This window comes from Aulonocara sp. 'chitande type north' Nkhata Bay, linkage group LG7, assembly GCF_057382095.1.
Source record: "Aulonocara sp. 'chitande type north' Nkhata Bay isolate Kocher_YH1m ecotype deep benthic linkage group LG7, A_spYH_male_GT1.1, whole genome shotgun sequence".
Taxonomy (NCBI): Eukaryota; Metazoa; Chordata; class Actinopteri; order Cichliformes; family Cichlidae; genus Aulonocara; species Aulonocara sp. 'chitande type north' Nkhata Bay.
The window spans coordinates 6,475,689-6,500,805 of NC_141350.1; the positions used below are offsets into that span (position 1 = coordinate 6,475,689).

At 39.0% G+C, this 25,117-nt stretch overlaps 1 protein-coding gene across 5 annotated transcripts in view; it reads right to left on the reverse strand.

The window, feature by feature from the left end:
- Positions 1 to 25,117, reverse strand: part of ldlrad3 (low density lipoprotein receptor class A domain containing 3) — a 94,180-nt gene that overhangs the window by 32,875 nt on the left and 36,188 nt on the right. For 2 of the 5 annotated variants that reach the window (XM_086298210.1, XM_086298212.1), the window contains exons 2-5: positions 20,621 to 20,684; positions 18,950 to 19,096; positions 6,789 to 6,914; positions 1,723 to 1,857 (exon numbers count right to left, since the gene is read on the reverse strand). In XM_086298210.1, coding sequence (XP_086154336.1) covers positions 1,723 to 1,857; positions 6,789 to 6,914; positions 18,950 to 19,096; positions 20,621 to 20,636 — 424 coding nt within the window. In that variant the 5' untranslated portion in view covers positions 20,637 to 20,684. Of the gene's footprint in view, positions 1 to 1,722; positions 1,858 to 6,788; positions 6,915 to 18,949; positions 19,097 to 20,620; positions 20,685 to 21,001; positions 21,088 to 25,117 lie in introns of all 5 variants that reach the window. The other 3 variants (XM_086298208.1, XM_086298213.1, XM_086298211.1) reach the window with 2 other exon arrangements.

Below are 25,117 nucleotides of genomic sequence, written 5' to 3' on the forward strand. Positions count from 1 at the left end.
TGGGAATAAAATCACAGCAGCTTATGTCTTCTTTGGCACAAAGCTTAATCCGTCAGTGGTTTTGTTATAAAGCACAGACTGCAGAATATCTCTTAAGTGATGTCTCCAAAACATCAAGTTTTATGACATATTGAGTGACTAAACACTGCAGCTCTGCTATCCAGTTTAACAGCGAATCTACAAGCTTCCACGTGTTTGGAAATCTGCTGCAAAGTTTACTGCCAATATTTCTGATAAGGCAGAAATGTGCTTGGAATTAGTCTTGCATACAGAAAAAATTATTAAGATTAATAATTGCTTTTTTTCATGAAGGACCAGCTTTAATGAGATTAGTATTGGTGGAGTAAGACCGAGAGAGAAAGGCTGAAATAAAGTGTGTCTCACTCTTGTGTTAATGATATTAAGGTTTTCTCCAAAAAAGTCATGGCTTTTACTGAGCTGAACAACTGCAGGAAAGAAACACATGCACAGTTGTAATCATGTGTGCATCCATGTGAAGGAATGTATTCAATGAAACACTGTATTGAAATTGATACGTGCATGGATGCAGGGGTGTTTCCAAAAGGGGGAAATGGGGTGGCATCAACCCCCTCGGTATACGATTAACTCCTCCAGTGCACACCCCGAATCAAAGCCGTTGGACTACATTTACTCTTTAAAAGCCACAACACCAAAAGATTACACGATTCCTTTAATGTACTTCATGTACTTTATTAAAGTACTTTCATGCTATGCTGCTTTCTGCTTTCACTCCATTATAATGTTGATGCGAATAATATACTTTGTAGTCCACAATACTTATTTTAAAGTTGTAGTTACTTATTATTTTGCAGATTAATTGCAATATTATAGTTCAAGCTCCCATGCAATAAGGTTATTAAATCTTCAACAGCTTCAACATTAAAGAGATAAACACATCAATAAATCAGTAATTATTATCCAACAAGTGTTACTGCACATAATGAGGTACATTTACTTTAGATACTTCGATATATTCTGAATATACAACTTTGTGAACTATTAAGCTGCTTAAATAGGATTATTTTTTAATTAAGCAGAAAGCCTAAATACTGTTTTTCCACTTTGCAATAATTATCTGACGCAAGATTACGTTTAAATTCTTGTGCAGCTCCACTTTCCATATAACAAATCTGCAACAGGGCACAGGGTTTTTATCTTTCATCACTCTAAAAGGTTATTATAAATAGCACACAATTAGTCTGGGTAATTATGGTATGGGTAAAATTGATTGGTATTTGTTTGCTGCTATCATTTGATTTTTGACATTGCTATTATTTGATTCATGTGCAGTTCATAAGATAATTAAATAAACCTGGTGCTTGCATATCTTAGATGCAGTTCACACGTTTGCACATTACGCTCCAAAAATGCCTCCATAATGAACATGAAACATATACATATATATTATAGATGAGCTTAGAACGTGCGTAAATATTATATGTAACACTGTGTATACATCATACATCTGTATGGAATCTATAACTGATATTCTTACATGTTTCTAATTTCACAATTCTTTGCTGAAGCTGTTTCATTTTCATGTGATTACAGAAACAAATCATGCTTTATTGTATTTTACCAGGAAAGGTGTGTGTTGAAGCTGCATAACCAGATAATCCTGTGTGTATGTTAGATTCTCAATGCCTCAGTAGATGTTCCATTTAGTAAAAAATTAAATTAAATAATAAAAAAAAACATTACCTGCTGTAGTCAAGCAAATCTCCTCGTCACTGTTGTCCTGACAGTTGTCCTGTCCATTACACAAGAAGCTGCGGTCCACACAACGGCCATTTCGACACTTAAAGCGAGCCTCCGAGCACACCAAGGGGTTCTCCGCTGTGGTCGAATCAGAGCAGAGGTAAAGGGTCAGCTGTTAGCTCAAACACCTTTACAGGGAAAAGTTTTCAGCTCAGATTGATCTGCTGTATCTGACAATTTGTTTAAAGTCAGGTAAATATTATATGGTGGCATTTTAGCAGAAGATATGAAACATTTAAGAACTATCGGCAAGTTTGTCTGGAGCTTGATAAAAATCAAAAATCAGTCATTTAAAAGAGAGGACAAAACCTTTTTAAAACATTCAAAGTCCTGCAGAGAACTACCATTCCTTTTTCAGTACGTTCTGGTTTTTGTCTTTGTTCAGGCCTCTGCAAAATGAGGCATAATTATCTTGTGAGAAGATCCAGACAATTACACAGTTGTGACGCAGTATGTGCTGGGAGCATAGAGCAAAGCTCCATTTAAATGGCTAGATTAGATTTGTGAGCATGGGGCCCTGCAGGCTAGAAACACTGCCTCTGACAATGGTGAGTGATTGGCTCGAATAACCTTCCCCACTGGGAAAGCGGCAAAGGGGTCATGTGAAAGCCAATTATACTCTAAAAAAACAAACAAATCTTGTACACCTTGTACACCTACTACAACAACACTAGGGTAAAAGATGGACAACAATATTTACATTGTTAAAAAGATGTAAAACAGTAAAGATAAAATGATGCATAACCATGGAGTTATGAGCAATGCATAAAAATGATATTGTCAACACTATAATATACAGATGTGCAAAATTCAGTTATTGAGACACAGCAACTCTGCAGAACTTGGACTCTTTATAGAATAACTTTTCCCCTCTCAAAGTAGTGATGTAACTAAAAGTCTAGCAGGGATAGCTGTGCCAGATAGTGCTGTGTCCACTGAAGCTGATTGTGCCCACCATGTGCCACAGCATACTTCAGAAGACTCACAAAAATGGATCGCCACTCTTCTCCACTAAAAATACATGGGTTCACAGCTTTGATGGAAGTTTCACAGAGCAGATCACTCCAGACAGTAAAGTCAGCTTGGTATTTCATAACCCTGCTTTACCATAGTAGAGACACACCAAAGACAGCTTTAAGGCACATAGGTTGTGCGAATATGACAGACTTCAAAAACCCAGAAATGTGTTAAAAATGATCAGAAAGAATCAAACTTTTGACAACATAAATTTGTGGGAGTTTATTCTGCTGAGAATAAAGTGCAACTTCCACAGGACGTATCAGGAATCTCCTGCAAACCACTTTAAACTCAATAAGGCACCTGTACAGGTGGGATTAATCCTGGAAATGCAGTGCAACTTTCTACCAGTTCCTGTGCAGCTCATCCAGCTCCAGCACCCTTTCTCAAGAACATTTTTTCGCCAGAAAAGCCTATTTTGAAGTGAGAAGATGATTATAGCTTGTTTTATGACTGCAGGAGACACATACTGTCAGGAACTTTAGGGGGGAAAAAAGTGAAGTGAGATCTTGCAAAGTTACATAACTGAAAGTCTGAATAAACCGTGGGCTGGTACAGCAGTCAAGGTTTTAAAAACCTGTCAAGTGCTTGTAAAAAGTTGGACAGAGCAGACAAAAAGCACAGCTTCTGAAATGCTGCGTGGTTTGTTGAAGCCACATGGTGGAAACCTGTCTATAAAAACAGCTACATCAAGATGTGGAACTTAGTCAGAGAAGAATATAACCTACAGGATAAAGTGAAGGTATTTAAATAGTGTGCACATGATCCAGATGTTAAACCTAACTAGATGGATTGCAGATTTAATACCTGGATTGCAAAGAGTATTACAACCCTGTATTCTTTAACAGATAAATCGACCCTGAAAAACTTACAAGCCCTCCAAGCAAAATTTCTACAGATATCTTCAGCTACGCTACTACTTTGACCAAACTATAAAAAACACATGCATAATGATGACTCAGTGATTAAAGAAATGTTAAGAGTAACTTCCTTAAGAACAGGGGCATTATATCAAGTTTATACAAAAAACCCCAACTTAATCCACAGAAAACAAAGCAAGAAATTTTGTAATCTCAAAAGAGGAATAGTCTAGCTGCTCTAAATTCTTATACATGGAGAGAATTTGGGTGGAAATGCCTAATAAGTTTTTTTTTATTACTCCAAGGCAGAAAGTTAATATTTCAACAGAGAAGTCCGAGTGTTGGAGGCTCTGTGGAAATCATGAAGCTAATCGTGGTTATCAAAGTAACATACCGTTCCAGTTCAATGTCTTTTTGTTGGGAAACACCGATTTTCATTTAAATAGAAATGTATATTTTGACTGAGTATTTATTTGGTGTCCTGATATCAGCTGGTAGGAAAGCTCTAACCAGACACTTGTTACAACCAGACCTCCCCACAAAAGAGGAATAGATAGAGGTTGTTGGCAGCATACAGTACTGTGCAAAGGTTTTAGGTAGGTTTGAAAAAATGCTGTAAACAAAGAATGCTTTCAGAAATATAAATGACTGTTTATTGGCTTCAAATGTATTCTGCAGTTGGACAACGACCCCAAACATACAGCCAAAGTCATTAAGAACCATCTTCAGCATAAAGAAGAACAAGAAGTACTGGTAGTGATGGTATGGCCCCACGGAGCCCTGATCTCAACATCATCGAGTGTGTCTGGCAGTACATGGAGACAGAAGGATGTGAGGAAGCCTACATCCACAGAAGATCTGCGGTTAGTTCTCCAAGATGTCTGCCAGCTGACTTCCTTCAAAAACTGTGTGCAAGTGTACCTGGAAGAATTGATGCTGTTTTGAAGGGAAAGGGTGGTCACACCAAATATTGATTTGATTTAGATTTCTCTTTTGTTCATTCACTGCATTTTATTGATTGAAGAAAATAAAAGATTAACACTTTCATTTTTGAAAGCATTCTTTGTTTACAGCATTTTTCTCACCTGCCTAAAACTTTTGCACAGTGCTGTATATCTAATGGAAAAGATCCCATAATCACACAGATTACAGACGGAAAAGTTTGTCAACATTTAAACTGAATGGACTCTCCAGACGCATTAGACACAGACACTGGAAGGGCAGTCGCTCTGAATCTTCTAATTTGTCATACAGAGATGCATTTATATTATTATTGTAACTAACTGAAATTTTTGGGGTGTGGCAAATCGATTAAGCTTAAGCAAAAGTATTTTACAGTTTACTGCAGAAGCATATTTGTAGTTCAGACTAGAGATGGCACGATACCACTTTTTTATGTCCGATTCCGATATCATAAATTTGGATATCTGCCGATACCGATATGAATCCGATATAGTGTTTTTTAATCAACAAAACTGTTTTTTTAAATATCTTGCTGCATTTTGTATAAGTTCATACTCAAGTTTAAAACAACAACTACACTAAAGCTATTCTGTTATACCTGTATGCAAAAAAAAAAATAATTTCATAGTTCAGCAATACTGATCAATCTAATAAACTTAAACCTACACCATCCTCCCTATTCTGGTATTTTAAAGAGTACTTAGCGTAAATATTAAGCAACCTAACTAATAGGGTTCCAACTCCCAGCAACAACAAAAATAAATAAATAAAAAATAGGGAACCACCCCTCACGCTCCACCTCATGATGCTTAATCGACGTAATCAACCTTAATTTGATGCAGTGTGAAAAAAATGCACAGAAATCAATTATTTTTCAAGAAATATTAAATAGATTCAACATCTTTCTTCAACAAAATTGCAGACTGCACAGATGGTACCTTCCCAAAGGAAAAAGTACTATAGCTTACTAGGGTATATATATTAGACTTAATAGTCACTATATACAGTAATTGACTTCTATTCATTTTACATCAAATTAAAACTTTGGGTGTAAGATTCGGATAATTATTTATTAAAAGCTAGACATTTTAAATGAGAATAAGAAAGCAAAGTATGTCTTTGTGCCCCCTTTTCCCTGTTAATGCCCTATCGGCCCCCCTGGCTAAACTTTGCTAGATCCGCCCCTGCTCAGTTACCAGCTGTCAGCTACGTAGAAAAAGATCCTGGAGTAGAAAGTAATATTAAATAAATTCTAACAACAGCTTATCAAGCTTAAACGTGCTGCTGTTGTTCAGCCGCTGGTTTCCTCTTTCTGGTGCAAAGTGAGCCAAAAACAAACCAGAGAGACGGACTCGCGACAGAAAAGCCGATCAGATGATCATTAAGCAGTTTCATGATTGAAGTAGCAGGAGGAGAGGCAGTCGCTCCATATATCGTTTGTTAAGCTTAATGCAGGAATGCTTTACAAACATTCAGAGATGGACTTACACACTTGCTTTACTTCTCTCGGGGATAACTTTGTCGGAGATGAAATGCCGGGTTGCTAGCGAAGCTCCACATGCTATCCAGACCACCACAGGTCCCGCATGCCACAGCCGCTCTATCACGTGATGCATACTGCTCCGACGTGCTAACATTCTGAGGTGAGTTACGGCGTGTTGCAAGTTTTGTGAGGTGCTTTCGTGATATTTAACGGATCGGATTACATTTTTTATTTTTCTCCGATATCCGATCCAGTAATTTAGGTCAGTATCGGACCGATACGTAATATCGGATCGGTCCATCTCTAGTTCAGACTGATGTTAGTTGCACCCTATAATTTTGCTGAAGAAAAAAAAAACCCACATTAAAACTGCTATAATTTTAAAAGGGCTGTTTAGCAGAGAGATATTTATACTTTAGTTTTTAGTGTGTATTAATCTCTCCAAGCAATGGAGCCTGCATTTTTTTTCCTTTAACCTGTTCGAAATTTATAGACTCCAAGCCCATTAAACATAACTCTGATGGTGACGTCAGGGTTATTTTCTCAGATTTGATGAAGCTCCACCAGAGGAACATAAGACATACAACATATATATTCCATATGTTGCTTAGATCTGCTTTGATATAAACAAGACATGGCATCATCTGGCCACAGATCCATGTATCTGGGTGTCATGTGAGACTTACTGCAGTTTTCCTCGTCACTCCCATCAGGACAATCACTGAAGCCGTTGCAGCGGAAGCGTCCAATGATGCAGTGGACACCGTTAGCGCAGGCGAAGAATGTAGGAGAACACTTTGACTTGACCTTAGCTAAAGATATAAGGGTTGGGGGAAGTGGTGAAAAACAGAACAATGAATTAGTGTGTGCATGATGCAGAGACGGTGCAGAAATCTTTCAGACATCATGTTTTATGACAGCATTTGCCTTGGCTGTGATGAACAAGGTAAAGGAGAGACCTTCACTAGGAGACAGTGTTTGTATTACACTTAGGTCCATGTGTTTTTGTGACACTTACACAATTTTTCCTTTCTAGAACACCATGATAGATTTAAAATGAAACAATCAGGACACAGGAAGAGGAATAAAATCAGTGCATACGCTTTATCTTTGCTTCGAAGTGTTGAACAAAAACACTTCTTAAACCATAGTCCTCTACTTTCAGAGGCTTGAAATGTATTTGAACTATCCACTTTAAAGCAGTTTAATGTAACATAACTCTAGAACTGGCCAAATCAACAGTTTGGCACATTCTGTGAAAAACAACACAATGGTGAACTCAACAGCATAAGGTCTAGATTTTATTTGAAATCAACAGTAATGATCACAGCATCGGTCATATGCTAAAGAAAATTCCCATCACAATATTCAGGACTTAATAAGGGAAACAAAAAGGCTCAGCACAAGGTACAAACCAATGATCAGTCTCACCGAAAGAAAGGCCAAATTAGACTTTGCCAAATAAACACACACACGTCAAAACATAGCTTTTCATCTGCCAGGTGATAGGATTAGCCTGTAACAGAACGACACAAAAAATGTGGATGTTATGGCTTATTATCAGAAACATAATCATCTGTAAAAAAAACAGCAAAGTTAGTGGTTTCCAATGGCAACGGGTCACTAGTTCTTACTGGTTATATTCCAAAGTTATCCCAAAGTGTTTAGGGCTATCCATTTTAAACAGATGCATCCTAATTAAGCATAACCGACTGGACAGTGCAAATAGAGATCCAATAGTAACGGAATATTTTCAGTTGCCCAAGTCAGTCATCTGATTTCAACCTGATCTACAAGACATTTCACTTGGTAAACAGGTAAAACTAAGGGGAAATTAACCCATGATCAAACAATAACCAAAGACGGATGCAGGAAAAGGTTCAGCAAAACATCACAATGGAGAAAAACTCATTTTGGTGACATCCATGGTTCCTTGGCTTGATAGTCATTGCCTCTAAAAGATTTCTTCAAAGTATTAAAAAATAACAGCTTATGTATGATCATGATAATTTAAAAGCTGACAGTCTGTATTTCATTTGCATTTGTTCCTTTTCATATCTACTGCAGTTAAAAATTGTCATTGTCCAAAAATGTCAAGACCTAACTTTATACCTGCGTGTTCTAACATTCAAAGACACACAGCCATTCAATATTATATAATGTTCAAACAGTTGCTTACGGATAAAGAATCATTAAAGGTAGCCCATTTTGTTCTGCATTGCTAATACTCCCATTTCCACAATTATGACACATAATGGGTAAGATCTTGACCAAAGAGTACTGATAAGAGGAGAGAAAAAAAATCAGTTAATGACAAAGAAAGTAAATCGTGTGGGAGAGGGTTTGTATGGATTCTGCCATTGATCAGCCTAAGCAGGCCATGGGCCTTATCTCTCAGGACAGCCCTGAGACTGAGTGAAGAGCTTGCAGAACATCAATGCCTGGCAACCTCAGTTAAGCACCAAGCCCTAGCTTTTTACCTCAAACTCATTGATCTTCCCTGGCAGAAGAAGAAAAGCAAGATAACAGGTAGATACAAGCAAAGACATCAGAAAAGACCCTGCAAAGTTACTGTAGAAGTCGGATTCCAACCAGGAAATACACACACACACACATTGCTGCAAGAGAACCATGGTTGCTATATTTACAGTTTGCATTACTGAGTTATATTATTATAAAATACAATGTTTCAGACTTGTGTTTCCCTATTCGAGACTTTTAAAAAAAAAAAATTACCTACTGGATGCATTTTTCCCTTCCAATAATAAGCATTTAAGTAAAGCTGGCATTTGGAAATCTGGCTTCTAATCAGAGCTGCTCTCATTGTAACAGTATTTACTAAAGACAGAGAAAAGAAAATCTAAGAATTACAACTAAGACATTGTTATGATGCTTTGGTAAATAACAGAGACGCATGCCAGTGAGGAAGTAGCATGATACATTTTATGAACACTTGGAAACAACAGAAGGATGGAGCAACCCACACATACAAACACACAGGGAGGAGGAAGTGAGTGGGCATGCTAGAAATGTCAAAGAAAGCCACCAAACCTTCTATGTGTTTTGTTTCCCTGTGTTGAATGCGGTGGGTAGAATTGGCTCGCTCATAGGCTGGCAATGTGCTGCTTCAAATGCCAGGGGTGCACATTTTTCCCTCTACAATTTATTGCGGTAGCCTGATTTATGAGCTCTTTCAAGCTGTGGCGATTATGTGTAGCAGCACGGAGGGCAAGGCGCAATAACCACAAGGCTTTGGAGCACCCATCTCCAGGATGAAATGTAATCCTCTGGATGCGGGAGGAAGCTGGGATAGTGCCCGATCTATGTGTCTATAGTCTGGGAAACCTTTGTTTACCTGGCCAGCAGAGTCCCTAAACACCCAAATCTCATTTTGTGCAGCATATCACATTCATAAAAGTCTTCTTCTGTAGCTTTCAGGGATATTAAAAGATTAGTAATAAAACAAAAACACGCGCTCCCGCTGGGGGTTAAAGTGAGATTCTGCTGGCCACAAACAAAGGAAACATAATCCTTTGTTATCTATTTGTATTCATTTACACTGGTGTTTCTTCTTTTACCAATTTTCTTTTCTATTTCTATACATAAGAAAGAAATGTTATTGCTCTGAGATTCATGTGAATCCTAATTACCACTTATTCAGCTGGCTAGGATTCTTCCAACCCAGCGTCTGTGCACAAAATTAACTTAAAAGTCACATCAAGGGCAAGCTTATGAAGGGGAATTGGTGGGTGGGACAAACACAGCTGGCTGGACAGATATAGCTAATGTGCTTAGCTGTGTTTTTGGGTTGCATATCACCATAGCCTAAGCCAAGCTGTTTATGAAGCAAAAATGCAAAAACTTAATTAGACCCATCAAACTAGAGTGGAAGAGATGGCAACACAAAACCATATATCCCGGGCATTAGCAGTTCAACTTTAAATACCGCTGCTGATCCAGGTAATGCTGATTGATTTCAGGTCCTCTGCTACACTCTTCAATTTACATTGTATAAGCATCGATTTCATCCTGCCTTCATCCCTTCTGTCATCACTGTTTACTGCCAAATTTTCTCTCGCTCCTCTAAGCCTTTGTAGAAGTTTGTTTACGAAAAGCAGACAGGGCGTTCGGTGGCTTCCAAACTTAGTTCCAGTGTTCAGCTGAGCAGCACAAATGAAAACGAATGGGGTAAGCAGTCGAGCAGATTTCGTGAAGTAAGACTACCACTTGCAGAAAAACATGCCTGGTTCACACTGAAGCTCACAGGTGGAGGACACACAAACACAGGCACAAAAAAACAAACATGTCTCTGTTTTTTGTTGTCTGATATATGCAATTGCACATAACGCTTGACATTTTTATTAAAAAGTATACTTCTGCTAATCACCTATGTGACAACTGTCTTTTAATTTTAACTTAAAGGTAAATAAATAAAAGAACACTTGTTTTTTTCCCCCTTTTTCATAATCTACAGGTTAATCGTAGTTCAAATCCTGACCTGGATTTGTAGTACCGTGGCATATTTTGTACTTAAATCATTGGATGATACAACAGAAACTGAAACAGAGCACTGCTCTTTATATTTACCTCCCCTGTGGCTTCACTGTTCATGTCGGGTGGAATCCGACAACCCTGTTGGCGATGGCATGCTTTTGCTCTTCCCCCGGTGTGCGCCTCTATGCCCTTAAATTATTCTCCCCTGATTGGTTCTTCAGAGAACAGAATGTTCAGCTCAGGTAGTCGCAGCCATGATGGGCATGCATGACTGACAGAGTAAGGAGAAGGACTCGCTGAAGAGACTAACAAGAAGGAAAACACTTGGAGTGAGGAGAGAACAGAAACTAAGAGTAGAAAAGACTGATGACTTCAAAGGTTTCTCTGACCTTGCAGAGTATTTCTGAAAGAAAGAAATCAATAGGTAATGGAGTCAGGGTGCAAGCAAAAAGTGCATGGGTAGTTCCAGTGCAGTGGGCCTAGGGATCAAAATAATCCCTACATTGCACTGTACATTTCACTGTCTAAGCCCTGCACACTCTTTTGTACAATACAATAGCACTCCGTGAGGGGCACTGCAACATTATAGAGCTGCCTTCATCTTAAGTGTTTACGGACCAATGGTGTTCTGCAAAGCCATCAAACTTTGTGCTAGATGGGGTAGCGAGAACGGCTCGTATACCACACAGCGAAGGCGTGTGTAAAATATCAGTGATATTTCAACAAATTCCAATAAAGGGAAGAGAAGCAAGGGCATATGGTGAAAAAGCAGCGCACGATCTGTCAGATAATAACGCTGCTGCAATATTCATCATAGAAAGCAACATACTGCTAAAATTGGCTCGTTTGAACTGATAGTGTCCAACAATGTGTTCTAAAATGACAAGACAGCATTTCTTATTCCTTTGAAGCATCAGCAGCAATCATTTTGGCTCATTTGTGAAAATCGATGGAACAAGGATAGCGTTCAGTCGAAAGTGAACAAAGAGTCAGAGAAGAAGAAAGACACGGCACCAGAGTGAAAGACTTCATGCAGGAACCTAATAAATATTTCAGCCCCGTTCCTTGGTATCAACTACACCAGCTTATTGATTAATCAACCATTAAGCTCATGGAATCCACCAGACTCTGACCCATTAAACCTTTGTCTGTTTTCCATCTTCCAAATTCTTTATATTTTAATATTTTATTTCTCATTTCTTTTTCATCGGGTAGGCTGATACCAAGACCGACCCCTCTCGGGATGCATGATATTTATATTGGAAACCAAACTGGATATTTGTGACTACAGATTTCTCAAAGTCATTCTAGAACCAAGACTTGACACTCCAAAGCCCACTTTATTCTTCTTCTTCCTTCTTCTTCTTAGTTTAATTTTTGATACTAGGTCATGCCTGAAACACCTGGCTACCCAAGAGGTAGCCTGCTCCTCAATTTGAACATTTCAAAACAGAAGACTGCTGGCTCTAATCCAAGTCCCTCCCACATGACACCCTCTGGAGGAAGCTCATTCCCACTGCTTATATCTGCAATCTTATTTTTTTGTCACTAGCCAGAACTTGTGACCACAGGTGAGGGTAGGAATGTAGACTGATCTATGAATTGACAGCTTCACTGTCACACTACAGAAGATTGGTACAGCATTCCAATTACTAAAGAAGCTGCACAAATCTATCTGTTACACTCACTCTCAACTCTTCCCTCACTCGTAAATAAGACCTCAGAATGCTCCTCCTCTTGAGGCATCAACTTGTTCCCGACCTAGAGTGGACACTCCACCTTTGTCCAGCTAAGAACCGTGGCCTCAGAATCGGGGGTGCTAAATCTTGTTCCTGACACTTCATGCTCAGCTACAAGCTGGAGGTCATGGTTTGATGAAGTCAAGAAAACCACATTATTTGTGAGAAGCAGAGTCAAAATCCTGAGACCCGAAAACCACCTCCTTCGGCTAGGCCTAGAAATTCCCCCCTTAATTATTATGAAAAAAATCTGTGACAAAGGGGAGAGCGGTGGACCTGAGCACCCACTGGGAATGAGTCTGATTTATTGCTGGCAATGCAAACCGAGCTCTAGCTTGTCCAGGGAGAGGAAACGATTCAAAGCAACTGAAGCTAAACACAAACAACAGGCAGTTATAGCACACAGTTTACCTCATGCTATGCTCAGGACATGCTGGCATGTGACAGGAGGAGCAAACAGTTTCTACCTTCCCGTTTGTAATTCGGGAGCAGAGGTAACACCTTTTTCAGGCCAAGCACTGCAGTCACATCAGCAGGTGGAGTTTTCCTCCAGGCAATGTTACAGCAATGATGGGCTTGTTCTTGAAACTATATGATTGAGGACTCATGAAAAAAAAACAAAACAACTAAATAAATACATTAATTTATTAATACTGCATAGGCAGAATTTTGCTTTTGACTGGGGTCAAAACATTTGTAACTCCAATAACCACTAAGACATCACTAGGAACAAACTGATTGGCAATTCATAAAAAAGGTGAAATGACAGAAAAAAAACCTGATATTTTGAGTAGATGTGATATCAAATATACTTTAATATATATATTAAAAGCAGTGTGGAGCTAGAAAAACTGTATTGTGAATCACCAGTCCGATGTGGGAAAAATGTTGCATGTTGCATTGTCCATGTCGCATTAAGAGTTACTATTATTAGCACTGCACAGGTAGGCGTGTACATGTAGCTCCTGTTCTAGTTGACTTTAGCATACAGACTGTAGTAGCCGGAGAATCGATCCACCAGCCTTCCAGTTGGCAGACAACCCACTTAGCCACTTACCTTAGTCACAGAAAGGATTTCTTACACAAGTTCCAACAATTTGTTTGCAATAGTTTGTGACTGTTTGCCATAAATCACAATCACGAGGTCAGGTGAGCTCAACTGATGGTGAAGTAAAAGCACCATTTCATTTCTGTTGGCTTTGCTCTCCCATCTGTTGTTAAGCCTTTAATTACATTTGCAGTAATAAAACAACATTTACATTTTGCTTTACAATATTAGGAAACTATTTAAACTAAGCTCGATCTTGGCTTAAGCATCATAAACAAGTAATTGGCACATAAATCATTCACACTATTAATAACTGAAGTCACCTGTATATCCTTCTAGTCTGTCCTCATAAATTAAACACACACAAACGAGCCACATACAGTATAGAAACACTGTCATGTAAAGCTGGGAGCATTTGCCCAACTTTACATTGCTCTTGTGTTAAAATTAGGCAAACTGGTCACTTTTCTTATCGTGTAAACACACACAGTCCTAATCTTAGCCAAACCTTATATACCCACGAAGAGTTTGGTAAAGAACCATTCTGTGTCAGGAATCTTTGTAGAGACAATCAACCCTACTGACGTGGAGAGCTTTGTTGCTGATGAGCGTTTAGTGGTTCTTTTGAACTCGGGGATGTCATTAGTATTTTGTGCGAAGGCCAGTACACACAAAAAACAAAACAAAAAACAAACAACAGCACTATTGATGTTGGTCCCGGCTTTAATATTCATTTAATCCAATAAACTGAGGAGTTTATTTTGCTCCTAAATGTTATGAAGATCAAAGTGGATCAATAAAAAGTGGAACAAGAAATTAAAACTTGAAATAGTGATTTTTACACTGTTAATAGAGTCTTAATAGAGACTTCAATAGCAGACCACGTGTGAGGCTACAGTTCACAAGTAAAAGTTTCAAGCATGTCTGGAATAACAGATTTAAGTTAATATTGTTTAAAGATGTCAAACACATCTGCTGCTAAATGTAAGGTATAAACCAAGCTTTACTGATTGGCATGACAAATGAATGGTATTGTAGCTCAGCTCAGTTAGCTGTAGTAATAGCCCTTTTGGTTTTTACAGTAACTGTTGGCTTGTGTACTCTGTTTCACATTAAACAACTTCTGAATAGCTCCCTGATTTTATTATTTATTTTTGGGCAGAAGTTCTAGTGAAGTGTTTTCCCCCCTCATAGCTTGATTTTAATTGACCCACTGTGCAACAATTACAAATGTTCAAGATCAAGTTCAAGCAGTGAAGAGTTATCAGAGTTATCGCCCTAATTAAAGGCATGCTGCCATGCAAACCGCTTGAGTTTAAGCATTGAATTAGGAGATGCGCAGCCTTTCGGTATGGCCAGTGGCCTTCCTGTTGGGCCCTGTAGTTCAAAGCAGCATAGAAGTTTCAGAGAAGTTTGTGAGTGCAGAGTTCGGAATATGTGAACTCTCCCACACAGAGAGGCCAGAGCCTCAGCCTGCAGGGCCACTAGTTCAGAACAATCATTGCTTTGAAATGCACTTCTCCGTCTTTTCTCTTTCTCCTAACTACATTTCTGTGTCTTTGATTCTACACTTCTTGCGTTCTAAATCACGTCCACTCACCCTTTTGGCCCTGCTATGTATCCGTCCTCTCTCGTCTACTCATGTCCTGTCCAGACAAGGGCAAAGAGGCTAATCCTGGCTCTGAGGCCCAGTGAGCTCAGTCAGCTCTCCTCCTTCTCTCGTCTGTCAGCATCCATTTCGTCTAACACTCTCCCGGGCTGGCGCTATGGACACCAGAGAGCAGGATGGTACTTCTGACCTCTTTGTGTGAGGAATTATTCAACAGCCTGCCTCTGAATCTCAGTTTAAAGACCCCTTTAATCTGCCGACATACATATATACACAAGCACTGCCCATAGATGGCAGATCACCAGGACTGAATAACTGCAAAAAAGAGACAAATTACAAATGACATGTTTTAATCTAAAATGTAATTAATTTAATGTACAGCAAAGTAGAGGTTGCACTCCAGGAGAAAAAAGGCTCGATCAAAACAATACTTTGGGGGGTCCTGGCCTCAACTAGTGAGGCGGAAATACAATAAGATTCATCTTAAATGAAATAAGACTCAGGCTGGAGATATTGCCTTTTTCCCTCAGCCAAAACTGTTATTTAAGAGCCAGCAAAAAGTATTTACACAAATCCAGTTGACCATTGTGCTACAGGGGACTGGAAGAACAAACAAACAGCAGAGGAGCAGTGGGGTTTGGGAGGAACACAGGAGTGGCTTTACAATTCCTGGGCTGACAGCTGTGACATAATGAGATATATCTACAAATAAATAAAGGATTGAGAAAAGAACATGCAAATGCAAATGCGAACCATCTAACTGGTATCAACACTGGAATAAAATGTAACCAGGTCAATAAATAAGGCAGAAAGAAGTTTATTTTGGAAGCAAAACAACTGCTGGCAAAAAAAATCAAACTCTCCTAGAAAATGTCGTCCTAAGTTCATGTGTAGGTGGATCCATCTTCCAAAATAGTTTTTTTTTCTTACTGATTGGACCACTGCACACCAGCATGAGTGTATACGCTTGTGTTTTTAAAAACTATGTTCATGTTTTATGTTGAAGATATCAGAACGAGTTGAGACTGATTTGTTGTCTCTTGTGTTTCCCATTAGCTACATGGTGTTCAAAAATAAAATGCTCATTAATGAGACACCAGGGGGATGTCCCCACATATGACCTTTACCTCAGGTACAGGATAAGTATTCCTTGGTGAGAGACTTCAGCACAATCTGTTGGCTAAAGAGCAGGGGCTTATGCGGGATCTACTTTCTGAGTACAGCTGTCTTCTGCAAATGAATGAGATAAAAATAGGCACTCCTCTGCGGCACAAAAAAAAAAAATGTAACAGAGAATTTTATATGGTCACACATATGGCAAAAATAAACACAACACAAAGTCACCAAATATATGCATGCCTGCAAAGCACAATCTTTCCATGCTTATGAGGCACACAAAGAAGAGAATTGAATTGTTTTGTTGTTCTTTCTTAATCCACTAGTGTGATACTTAAAATGGGCCAAGAGACGGAAATGATGTAGACATCGACACGTATCAACAATTAAAGCGTGTATTTATGGAAACCTTTTGACAAAAGCCATCTGCTCACATTACAGATGGAAGGAAATTTAATATCCAGTAGTAGTCAACACTGCTCTGCCTCCATGGTAATGACTATGAGTGCAAAGGGCAGCGGATGGACACTGGACACCCTAGAGATTTATGATACTATAAATATAAAGAAAGCAAGCCTTGCAGCAATCATTTGTAATGATAGTAATATTTAGAATGTGTTTTTCTGAGAAGTATGCTCTCAAAAAAAACTACCCTTATGTCTCAATGACAGAAGGAAAGCAAACAGAGTCAACAAACCTACCACATATACCCATAACTGAGTTTATTTGTGTTTTCTTAGAGGGGGTGTCTAATTATAAGTCAACCTGCAGAGAATGCATAGCTGCAGTCACAAAGTTTCCAGGCACTGTGTTCTCCTTAGATAATACACATCCTGACAGAAGTCTTGCTGAAGCCACAATAATGAGTCCCCCTTTTTGCCCCCTCTCTTTCTCTTACTCCCTTGTTTCCGATCCCTCCATCTGTCTGTCTGTCTCTGCGGAGCCCCTAATGGAGCCAGAAGTTTGTCTGGGGATTTCGGGAAGCAGTCGCCAGAGATACCAAACGACAACTAGCCATCTACTTGAGAATAATAAGGCCCACTTATGCCAGAGCAGATAATGTAGATGTCTACAGCAAACACAAATAGCGCTCTGACAGCCCAAGCAGGATGAGCGTGATGCCTTGTGATAACTTGTTTTAATCTTTAGCAGTACATTGTACATACAGTACATGTTATGTCAGCGAGAGACACCGCGTGCACTATATACATTCAGTTTATGTTGGCAGTTCAGTGATCTGCTTTCTTGAGAATGCAGCAAGGAAGTTAACTGAATTCAAACTCCAATCACAAACACAGTGGGGTGTCTCATTCCTTTTGTGTTGTGCCAAAGTTTAAAATTGTTTGCAGATATGGATATACTGCTTCTCGTTATAAATGACATGTATTTGAGGAAAAGCACCAATGCAGACGCCTCCATTCACTTGCAAGAGAATTTTCTGAGCTAACAAGTTATGCTAGTCTAACCCTGATCATAAACAGCTCATGTTATCCTCATCTGTTATCTCATTTAGAGGCTACCAGACATTCCTCAAATATTTTTTCCCCCCCATTTAATTTGTCAGTTTTGTCATGTTTAAAATAAAAACAACTGCAACTATAGCACTAATTGCATGTTGTTGGAGTGAAAGTGGCTGACCAGAATGATATAGAGGCTGTATTATACTGGAAGTATCTGATACTTCATATGCATAAATGATAGTATTCCATGTCTGACAGTTGTTGACAGATTAAGGTCAGTGAGCGATGAGAATCTGAACGTATAGTCGTCTATTAATGCAACAGTCTTTCTTTAAGTTAAAGGGCGTCACAAGCAAAAGGTATACAAAAAAAGGTTAGTGTATACAATAAAATTCCCTATGAATATACATCTTAGATTTCCAAGTCATTCCAAATTAAGACAACCAATAACCTATACAGTAAGTTTACCGACTGTAGTGTGACAGTGTGTGTGTGCTTGTATGCCAGGGAGCACACCTTTGTCAAGAGTCGTCTGCCTTTTCCCTGAGCTGCTAAGAAGAGAACAGTGAGAGAAGTGACTGTTCGAGGAGGAAAAAACAAAGAATGGAGGGCAGACCATATGTTTTGTTTTTGTTTTCTAACTGGGGAGAATTAGCAGGGTTAGGAAAAACAAAACCAAAAAAAGATTTAAGAGGAGGTTTATTGCTTGCTAAATGAAAACAGGCATCTGCAAAGCAAATTACAAGCCAAAAGCCAAAAATGATCAGATGAGATAAACTGGGATGGTGCACAGAGACGACTGAAAACGGGAGGGCGAGACATTCAGAGAGATGAACATATCGGGAGATGAGGGATTCTATTTGGTGTGGCAGCTCCTCAAAGTCGATCTTCATCAGCAATCCCATCTTTGTGTGAGCTCTGGCTGAGATGGGCGGGAGAAAAGGAGGAGCTACAGACCAGAAAGATCAAAGCCAACTAAAACTGTGGATCAAAACCAAACTATTACTCTAGTGTTACAGTAGAATTATGCATGCGCCACTATTTGTGCGCACAGAAGTAATCGGCCTTTGCTTTGATGGTATTAAATTTCATCCTGGTGCTAAACTGAGGCCAAGGGTCTGGAAGAAAAAGAGGAAGGCTGTGCACTGAGGGGAGAGTGATTTGAGGATTGAGGAGGGAAGTTCATTTAAGTTGGCAGAGAATTCGTTTTAAGTGGCCCTTGTGGCTCTTTGGACGGGGATGTCAGAAGAAGTACAACTGCTGGATCGCAAAAAGAGTTCAGGAGCTGTGAAGACTTGATGTAACTCTAAATAATCAATTTGGCTTCAACTGTAAAGGCGGATCTAGTCGTTAAAAAGGGATTTATTAATGACGAACTTACGACAGCCTTTCTCGTCACTTTTGTCAAAGCAGTCGGGCAGTCCATTACACTGCCGCCCGCCTGGGACACACTTGCCATCGCCACACATGAAGATTCCAGGGATGTTGCAGTCCGTGGTGAAGTTATTCCCTGGAAGCAGCTGGCTCTCTGTTGATAAACAAGAGAAACAGAGGAGAGGACAGACTATTACAAACTCGCTCTGTAAAGAAATCAAACAGGTAGAGCGATTGCATTACAGCGATACTCATCACCAGAGTCAAAATGGAAATCTGTTATTATCTCCATTGTCTAAAGACAGAAAAATATTAAAGGCAGCGGCTCTATTTAAAAAGCCGTATCAATCTATGAGCAAATAAACAGAGGAAGATCTCATGAATACAAAAGCAGTCTAGGTCATTCAGTGTTAACAGTATTGTGGGTGAAAATCACGATAGGGAAGATAAAGATACAAACATCAAAGAACACTAATATACAAACAGAGCACATATTTCACCCTAGACTTACACAGATGCACCAATACACACGCGCAGAACAAAAATAAGCACACCGTCGGCACAGTAATCATGAGCCCCGAACCAGTTTGGGGCATTTCTACTGGACGCAGTGCAGCTGCGGCATAATGGGCTGGAATGTGAGACACGGCCTTTTGGCTGAGGTTTGACACTATGTGGTGAGCAGTTTAGCTCGCAAACAAAGCTATGTGGCAGTAATAAGGCGTCTCGGACAGACCGCGGAACACTTTTATGCTGCAGTGCTAAAAAGGGTTCAGCTGCTGTGAAAACGTATGGACCTTTGCATCTTAAATGGCAGTGTGGCTTACCAGAACAATGACTGATGGAGTCCTCAGCTCAAATGACTCCAATTGTGAAGTGCAGCGATGTGAAAATGTAATTATTATTTACCGTGCTCTTTCGGTTCTTTTTCTTTTTTAATTTATTTTCATGACTGAAATGAATAAAATGGAGGGATATATTGATACATGAATGACCTGCACAGTACTACACAAACTCTTAAGTCCTTAGTTTTTTTCATATTTGTTTTCATGAAGCCAGTAATTTTTTAAAGTGGTTTTATGCAATAGTTCTCCAGGCTTTCCAACAGTCTTTTTACACTGGCAGGTTTTTGCTCATTTCCAGTTTAATTGTTGTACCCGACCATTTTCAGAGGAATGTTGTTGTTTTTTATATATTCTATTGTTAAACCATTTATCACTGACTTACCCGAGCATACAAAGCAAATCTAACCCAACAGATGACCCAGTGTTTTGTCTACACATGACAGAAAACTTAAAGCACCAATTTTAAATGGCATATTTGTTACTAGCAGTGTGTTGCAAAAACATATCAACTGTTCCAATTTCTTTAGTTGAATCTATGAAAATGCCAAATATAGCTCGACATCTTATATTTTTACAGCCATAAAATAGAATTTTGCATCAACAAGGTGATTCCCAAAGTGCTTTTAGCTTTAAAAAACAAAACAAAACTGGTATATCTTGGTCAGGTGTGGTGTGCAGTGTATGCTTAAAGAAAACAGACAAGTAGGGGACAAAAACAGGTCAGAACCCCCCCGCAAAAACTAAACGATCTGCAGCGGATGAACAGTATCTGTCACGCCCTTAAGAGAAAACCCCGCAAAGACCTGACACACGACCTGAGAGATTCATCTAACCTTTCAGTTGATCCATCTGCTGTTCAGTGAAGCCTCATTAGAGATCGTCTCAGTGGAAGGGAGGCTATCGTGAACATGAAAGGAAACAGGGAGAAAAGGTTGAGGTATGCCAAATTACACCATAACCTGACTTAAATAAGTGGAAACAGGTCTGATGGAGTGATGAGTCCAAATTTGACATTTCTGGTTCAAATTGTCAGCAGGAGGAAGTCAGGAGAGAGCTACAACAGTGAGTGTCTAGAGCCATCTGTAAAACACGACAGGAGCTCTGTCATGGTTTGGGGCTGCATTTCAGACAGTTGAGTTGGAGATCTTGTCAAAATTGACGGAGTTATGAATGGAGTTAGATTTTGATCCACTGTGCAACACCATGTGTAATACCATGGAAATCTGGAAAGCAACGGATTGGCAACGGATTCCTTTTTCAGCACGATCCCAAACACACTGCCAGTGCAATCAAAGCATACCTGGATAGAAAAAACACACAATGGAACACTATCAGTCATGAACTTGGCCCTCCTCCGGAGCCTGGACGTCAATATTATTAAAGCAGTGTGGGATCAGCTTGAACAGAACTGAACAAAAGGCAGCCAACATCCAACGAAGAGCTTTGAACGCCCTTCAAGGAGCCGACAGAACCACTGACTGCTTAAAGAAATTACAACAAAGCTTAAAAGAGCCTAAAATAGTTCAGGCTGTACTAAAGAACTCAGCTGGTCATACCAAATATTGACTTTTTTTAAGCTCAAGAATTCAGCACAATACTTAATATATGTAGGTACCTGCAGCTTTTTTTTTATTTTGTTTGACATTAAATATTTATAACAAAAGACAGTGATGGATGTCTAAATGTCCTTCTCAACAAAATCTGAAAATGAGAAAAGGGATAAAAATGTTAAATGCAGAATAGTAATGACAAATATGAAAACCTCTAAAATGCTTGGATGGATACAGATCATAGATATCGCTCTGTATTTATGTTCAGATGCCGCTTCTATTTGTTCAGTCCTTTAAAATAATCCAGTTAAATGAATTCCCTTTCTCCAGCAGTGACACTGTTCATTTTCCTCAAATAAACCATTACAGGGACACATTCTCAATGAAGTAATCTTCATTACCACAAAATCCACTGCACCCCACTTCAAATAAAAACCTCTGACTTTTGTGAATTCATAAGTAAAACTCCACATTTTTTACCACAGCTCGTTGATATTCACTTAGCACATGTAGCCATCCTCCAGAGTGCAGCTGAGTAACTGACACACAGAAATAATCTGTTCTTACATCATCCTTCCACTGCTGCTTTTTTAACAGCAGCAGGTACTGGAAACCATGTATAGATTGTCTCTTAAATGAGACAGCACAACCCTTCTGGATCTGAATGCATGACGCAACGCCTCCGTTTGTCTCATGCAATATGAAACAAAAAAGCTGAGTGATAAAAAAGAAAAAGCTCCTGAATCTTATGAGGACAGGAAAACATTCAGATTTCTATTTCTTTCACTATTTATTACGCTGATTCATCTAAACTGGAAATGAAAAACATCGCCGTGATTATCTTTTTGTCAAACAACCTTTCCAAAAAACAAAATAAATAGCAGGCTTACTCTTAGCAGCTTCAGCTGAGTGGTGTGATATTTCAGTTTCCACTTCTCTCAACTTCAACATATAAACATTAAGGCTGGTTTGATATAAGAACAATGAGTCATCTCTTCTCTTATCTTGAGTCGCTTCAATGATGTTTCAGTATCAAGTGAAAAAAAAAATCCAGCTTAACTTCAAGAGCACAGTGAGGCATAGAGATGGTGCAGAGATAGCAGTCGCACATTAGTGTTAACTATAATACAGAAAAGGGCCATTAGATTAATAAATAATGTAGGGTACAGGGACCATACAAATGCACTCTTTGTCAAAATGCAAGCTATCAAATTCCAAGACTTGGTGAAGCTTAAAACAGCGCAGATAATGTATAAAGTAAGAAATAAACTGCTTCCCAAAGAAATCTGTAAATTGTTCATAGAAAGAGAAGGTGGGTATAACTTAAGAGGGAGATGGAATTTAAAAATACAAAGTGCTAGAACAACTTTAAGAACTATGTCTATCTCAATTGCAGGAGTTAAATTATGGAACAGTCTAACAGAAGAAATAAAAGACAGTCAAAACATAAAACAGTTTAAAGTAAAATATAAAAACCTAATTTTAAATAAGTATAAGAATGAAGAAAACGGGGTTAACCCAGGACGGTAATGTTGCTGGAAATGGTGTTGCGGTTCTTTTTTGGGTTTTTTTGTTTTGTTTTGTTGTTTTTCCATAACTTGTGTATCTGCAAATATACACATTCTGTATTTTTCATATGAAAGAAACTATACTGTGGTGGGGCTTGCTAATTTCTTGTTTTGATTTATGTATGTTATGTTTTGTTTTACTTCATATGTTTCATATGTTTCATATGTTGTTTGTTTAATTTAAGACAAAAAAAAATTAAATGAATGAGAGGTAAAACTTGAGGGGGTAGGGACAAATAAGTAAATACTTCAGCCTACTCCTTGTCAAACAAATAATGGAATGATATTTTGTAATGATTGTGAAGGCACATGTTTGAAATGTTTGAAATAAAAATGAACTGAACTGAACTGAACTTATAGCTCGGCTTCAAGGAGACACTTTCAATTTCAAGTTGCAATCAGCTTACATACAAAGCTACTCACACACTGTTCAACCTTTGACCCTCATCAACACCAGCTGGCTTATTTGCCCATGTTAACTTGCAGGAAACAAAAAGGGTGAAGACGATATTTTACAAATTAACAGATCAGATCGAGCTGCAGTCAATAAATACATGCCTTGGAAAATTTCCTTATACATTTTAGAGCCGATAAGAAGATAAAGCCTATCTGATTAAAATATTTATAACATAACCATCGTCAATAATCAACTTATTATAAACCTGATGCAGCATTTATGCCATCTGCTAATTAACTATGCTTCGAATATAACTTATAAGACTAAAATATGTTCAGGTCACTTTCAAAATGTAAATATTACATCTCACTCGTTTTATCTGACCAATTCTTCACAATGAAGGCACAATGTGCACACTGACAACAGTATACTCTTTAGCAAAGGGATCAAAATGGGATTTGGCAGGTAAGGGAACCTTAAGTTCTGGTGTAGCACTGCAGTGGGGGAAGTGATTCACCTCAAAAGGACTGATCTGATTTGTTGAGTTAAATAGAGTTAGCCATATATTATATAAGCAGATGTTACACGAGCTATCATGGCTGCTGTCCAAATGCTAGATAAAGGTGGGAATTGGCAAGTAATCCTTAAGAGCACCATCAGCTTAAATTTAAATTAATGACTGCTACCCCTGACCTAACAGTGGGCATGGCACCAGTCCAACATGGGCCATTATGTCCTAATGGTGTTTCTTGCCAGGTCTGCAGCTCTTTTTGAAATTCTTCATTCCATATTTAGACTACACCCAATATTAACAAAGAATAACATAGCGTGAACGGCAAAACAGGAGGACAGAAGTAAATAGAAACAGAAGTTTTCAAAAATGTGAAATCATTTCACGCAAAACAGACAAAGTTGAATGCAGACTGTGCAAAGCAGCGCTTTCCTTCCATGAAAGCACTACTGCGGTGCACACGCATTTAAAACACCGACACTGTGGAGCTGTGATGTCAACTCTGGGTGGGTCAGCTTTAGAGAATTAGTTGGTGTGTCGCACTGATACCTTGTTTATGTTAGCTTCCCTGGCAGAAACTTCTCATGGTTGATGCTTGCTGAGTGAACACAATTGGGGGTCACAGTGAACAGGGGGTCAGTGTTGACATTGTGGAGGACATTGTGGAGGACTATAAATACCTTGGAGTACACATTGACAATAAACTGGACTGGGCTAAAAACACCACAGCACTTTACAGGAAGGGCCAGAGTCGTCTCTATTTTTTGAGGCGACTGAGGTCCTTCAACATCTGCCAGAAAATGCTGAGGATTTTCTATGAGTCTGTGGTGGCCAGTGCGATCCTCTATGCTGTTGCATGCTGGGGGAGCAGGCTGAGGGTCGCAGATGCCAACAGACTTAATAAACTGATCCGTAAGGCCAGCAATGTTGTGGGGATGGAGCTGGACTCCCTCAAGGTGGTGTCGGAGAGGCGGATGCTGTCCAAGATAAAGACAATGTTGGATAACACCTCCCACCCACTCCATGACATGTTGGTCAGTCACAGGAGCTCGTTCAGTGAGAGACTGAGATTACCGAAAAGCACCACTGAACGACACAGGAAATCATTCCTGCCTGTGGCCATCTCCCTGTACAACGCATCCACTTAACACACTGTTTGCTGCTACAACTACACATGTTTCTTTTCCAAATATTTATTTATAAGTGACTTATGTATGTATGTATGTATATATATGTATATATTGTACTATTCTTAGTTAGCGTATTGTCTGTCTTGTCTTAATGTTGGTTTAAAATGGAGCACT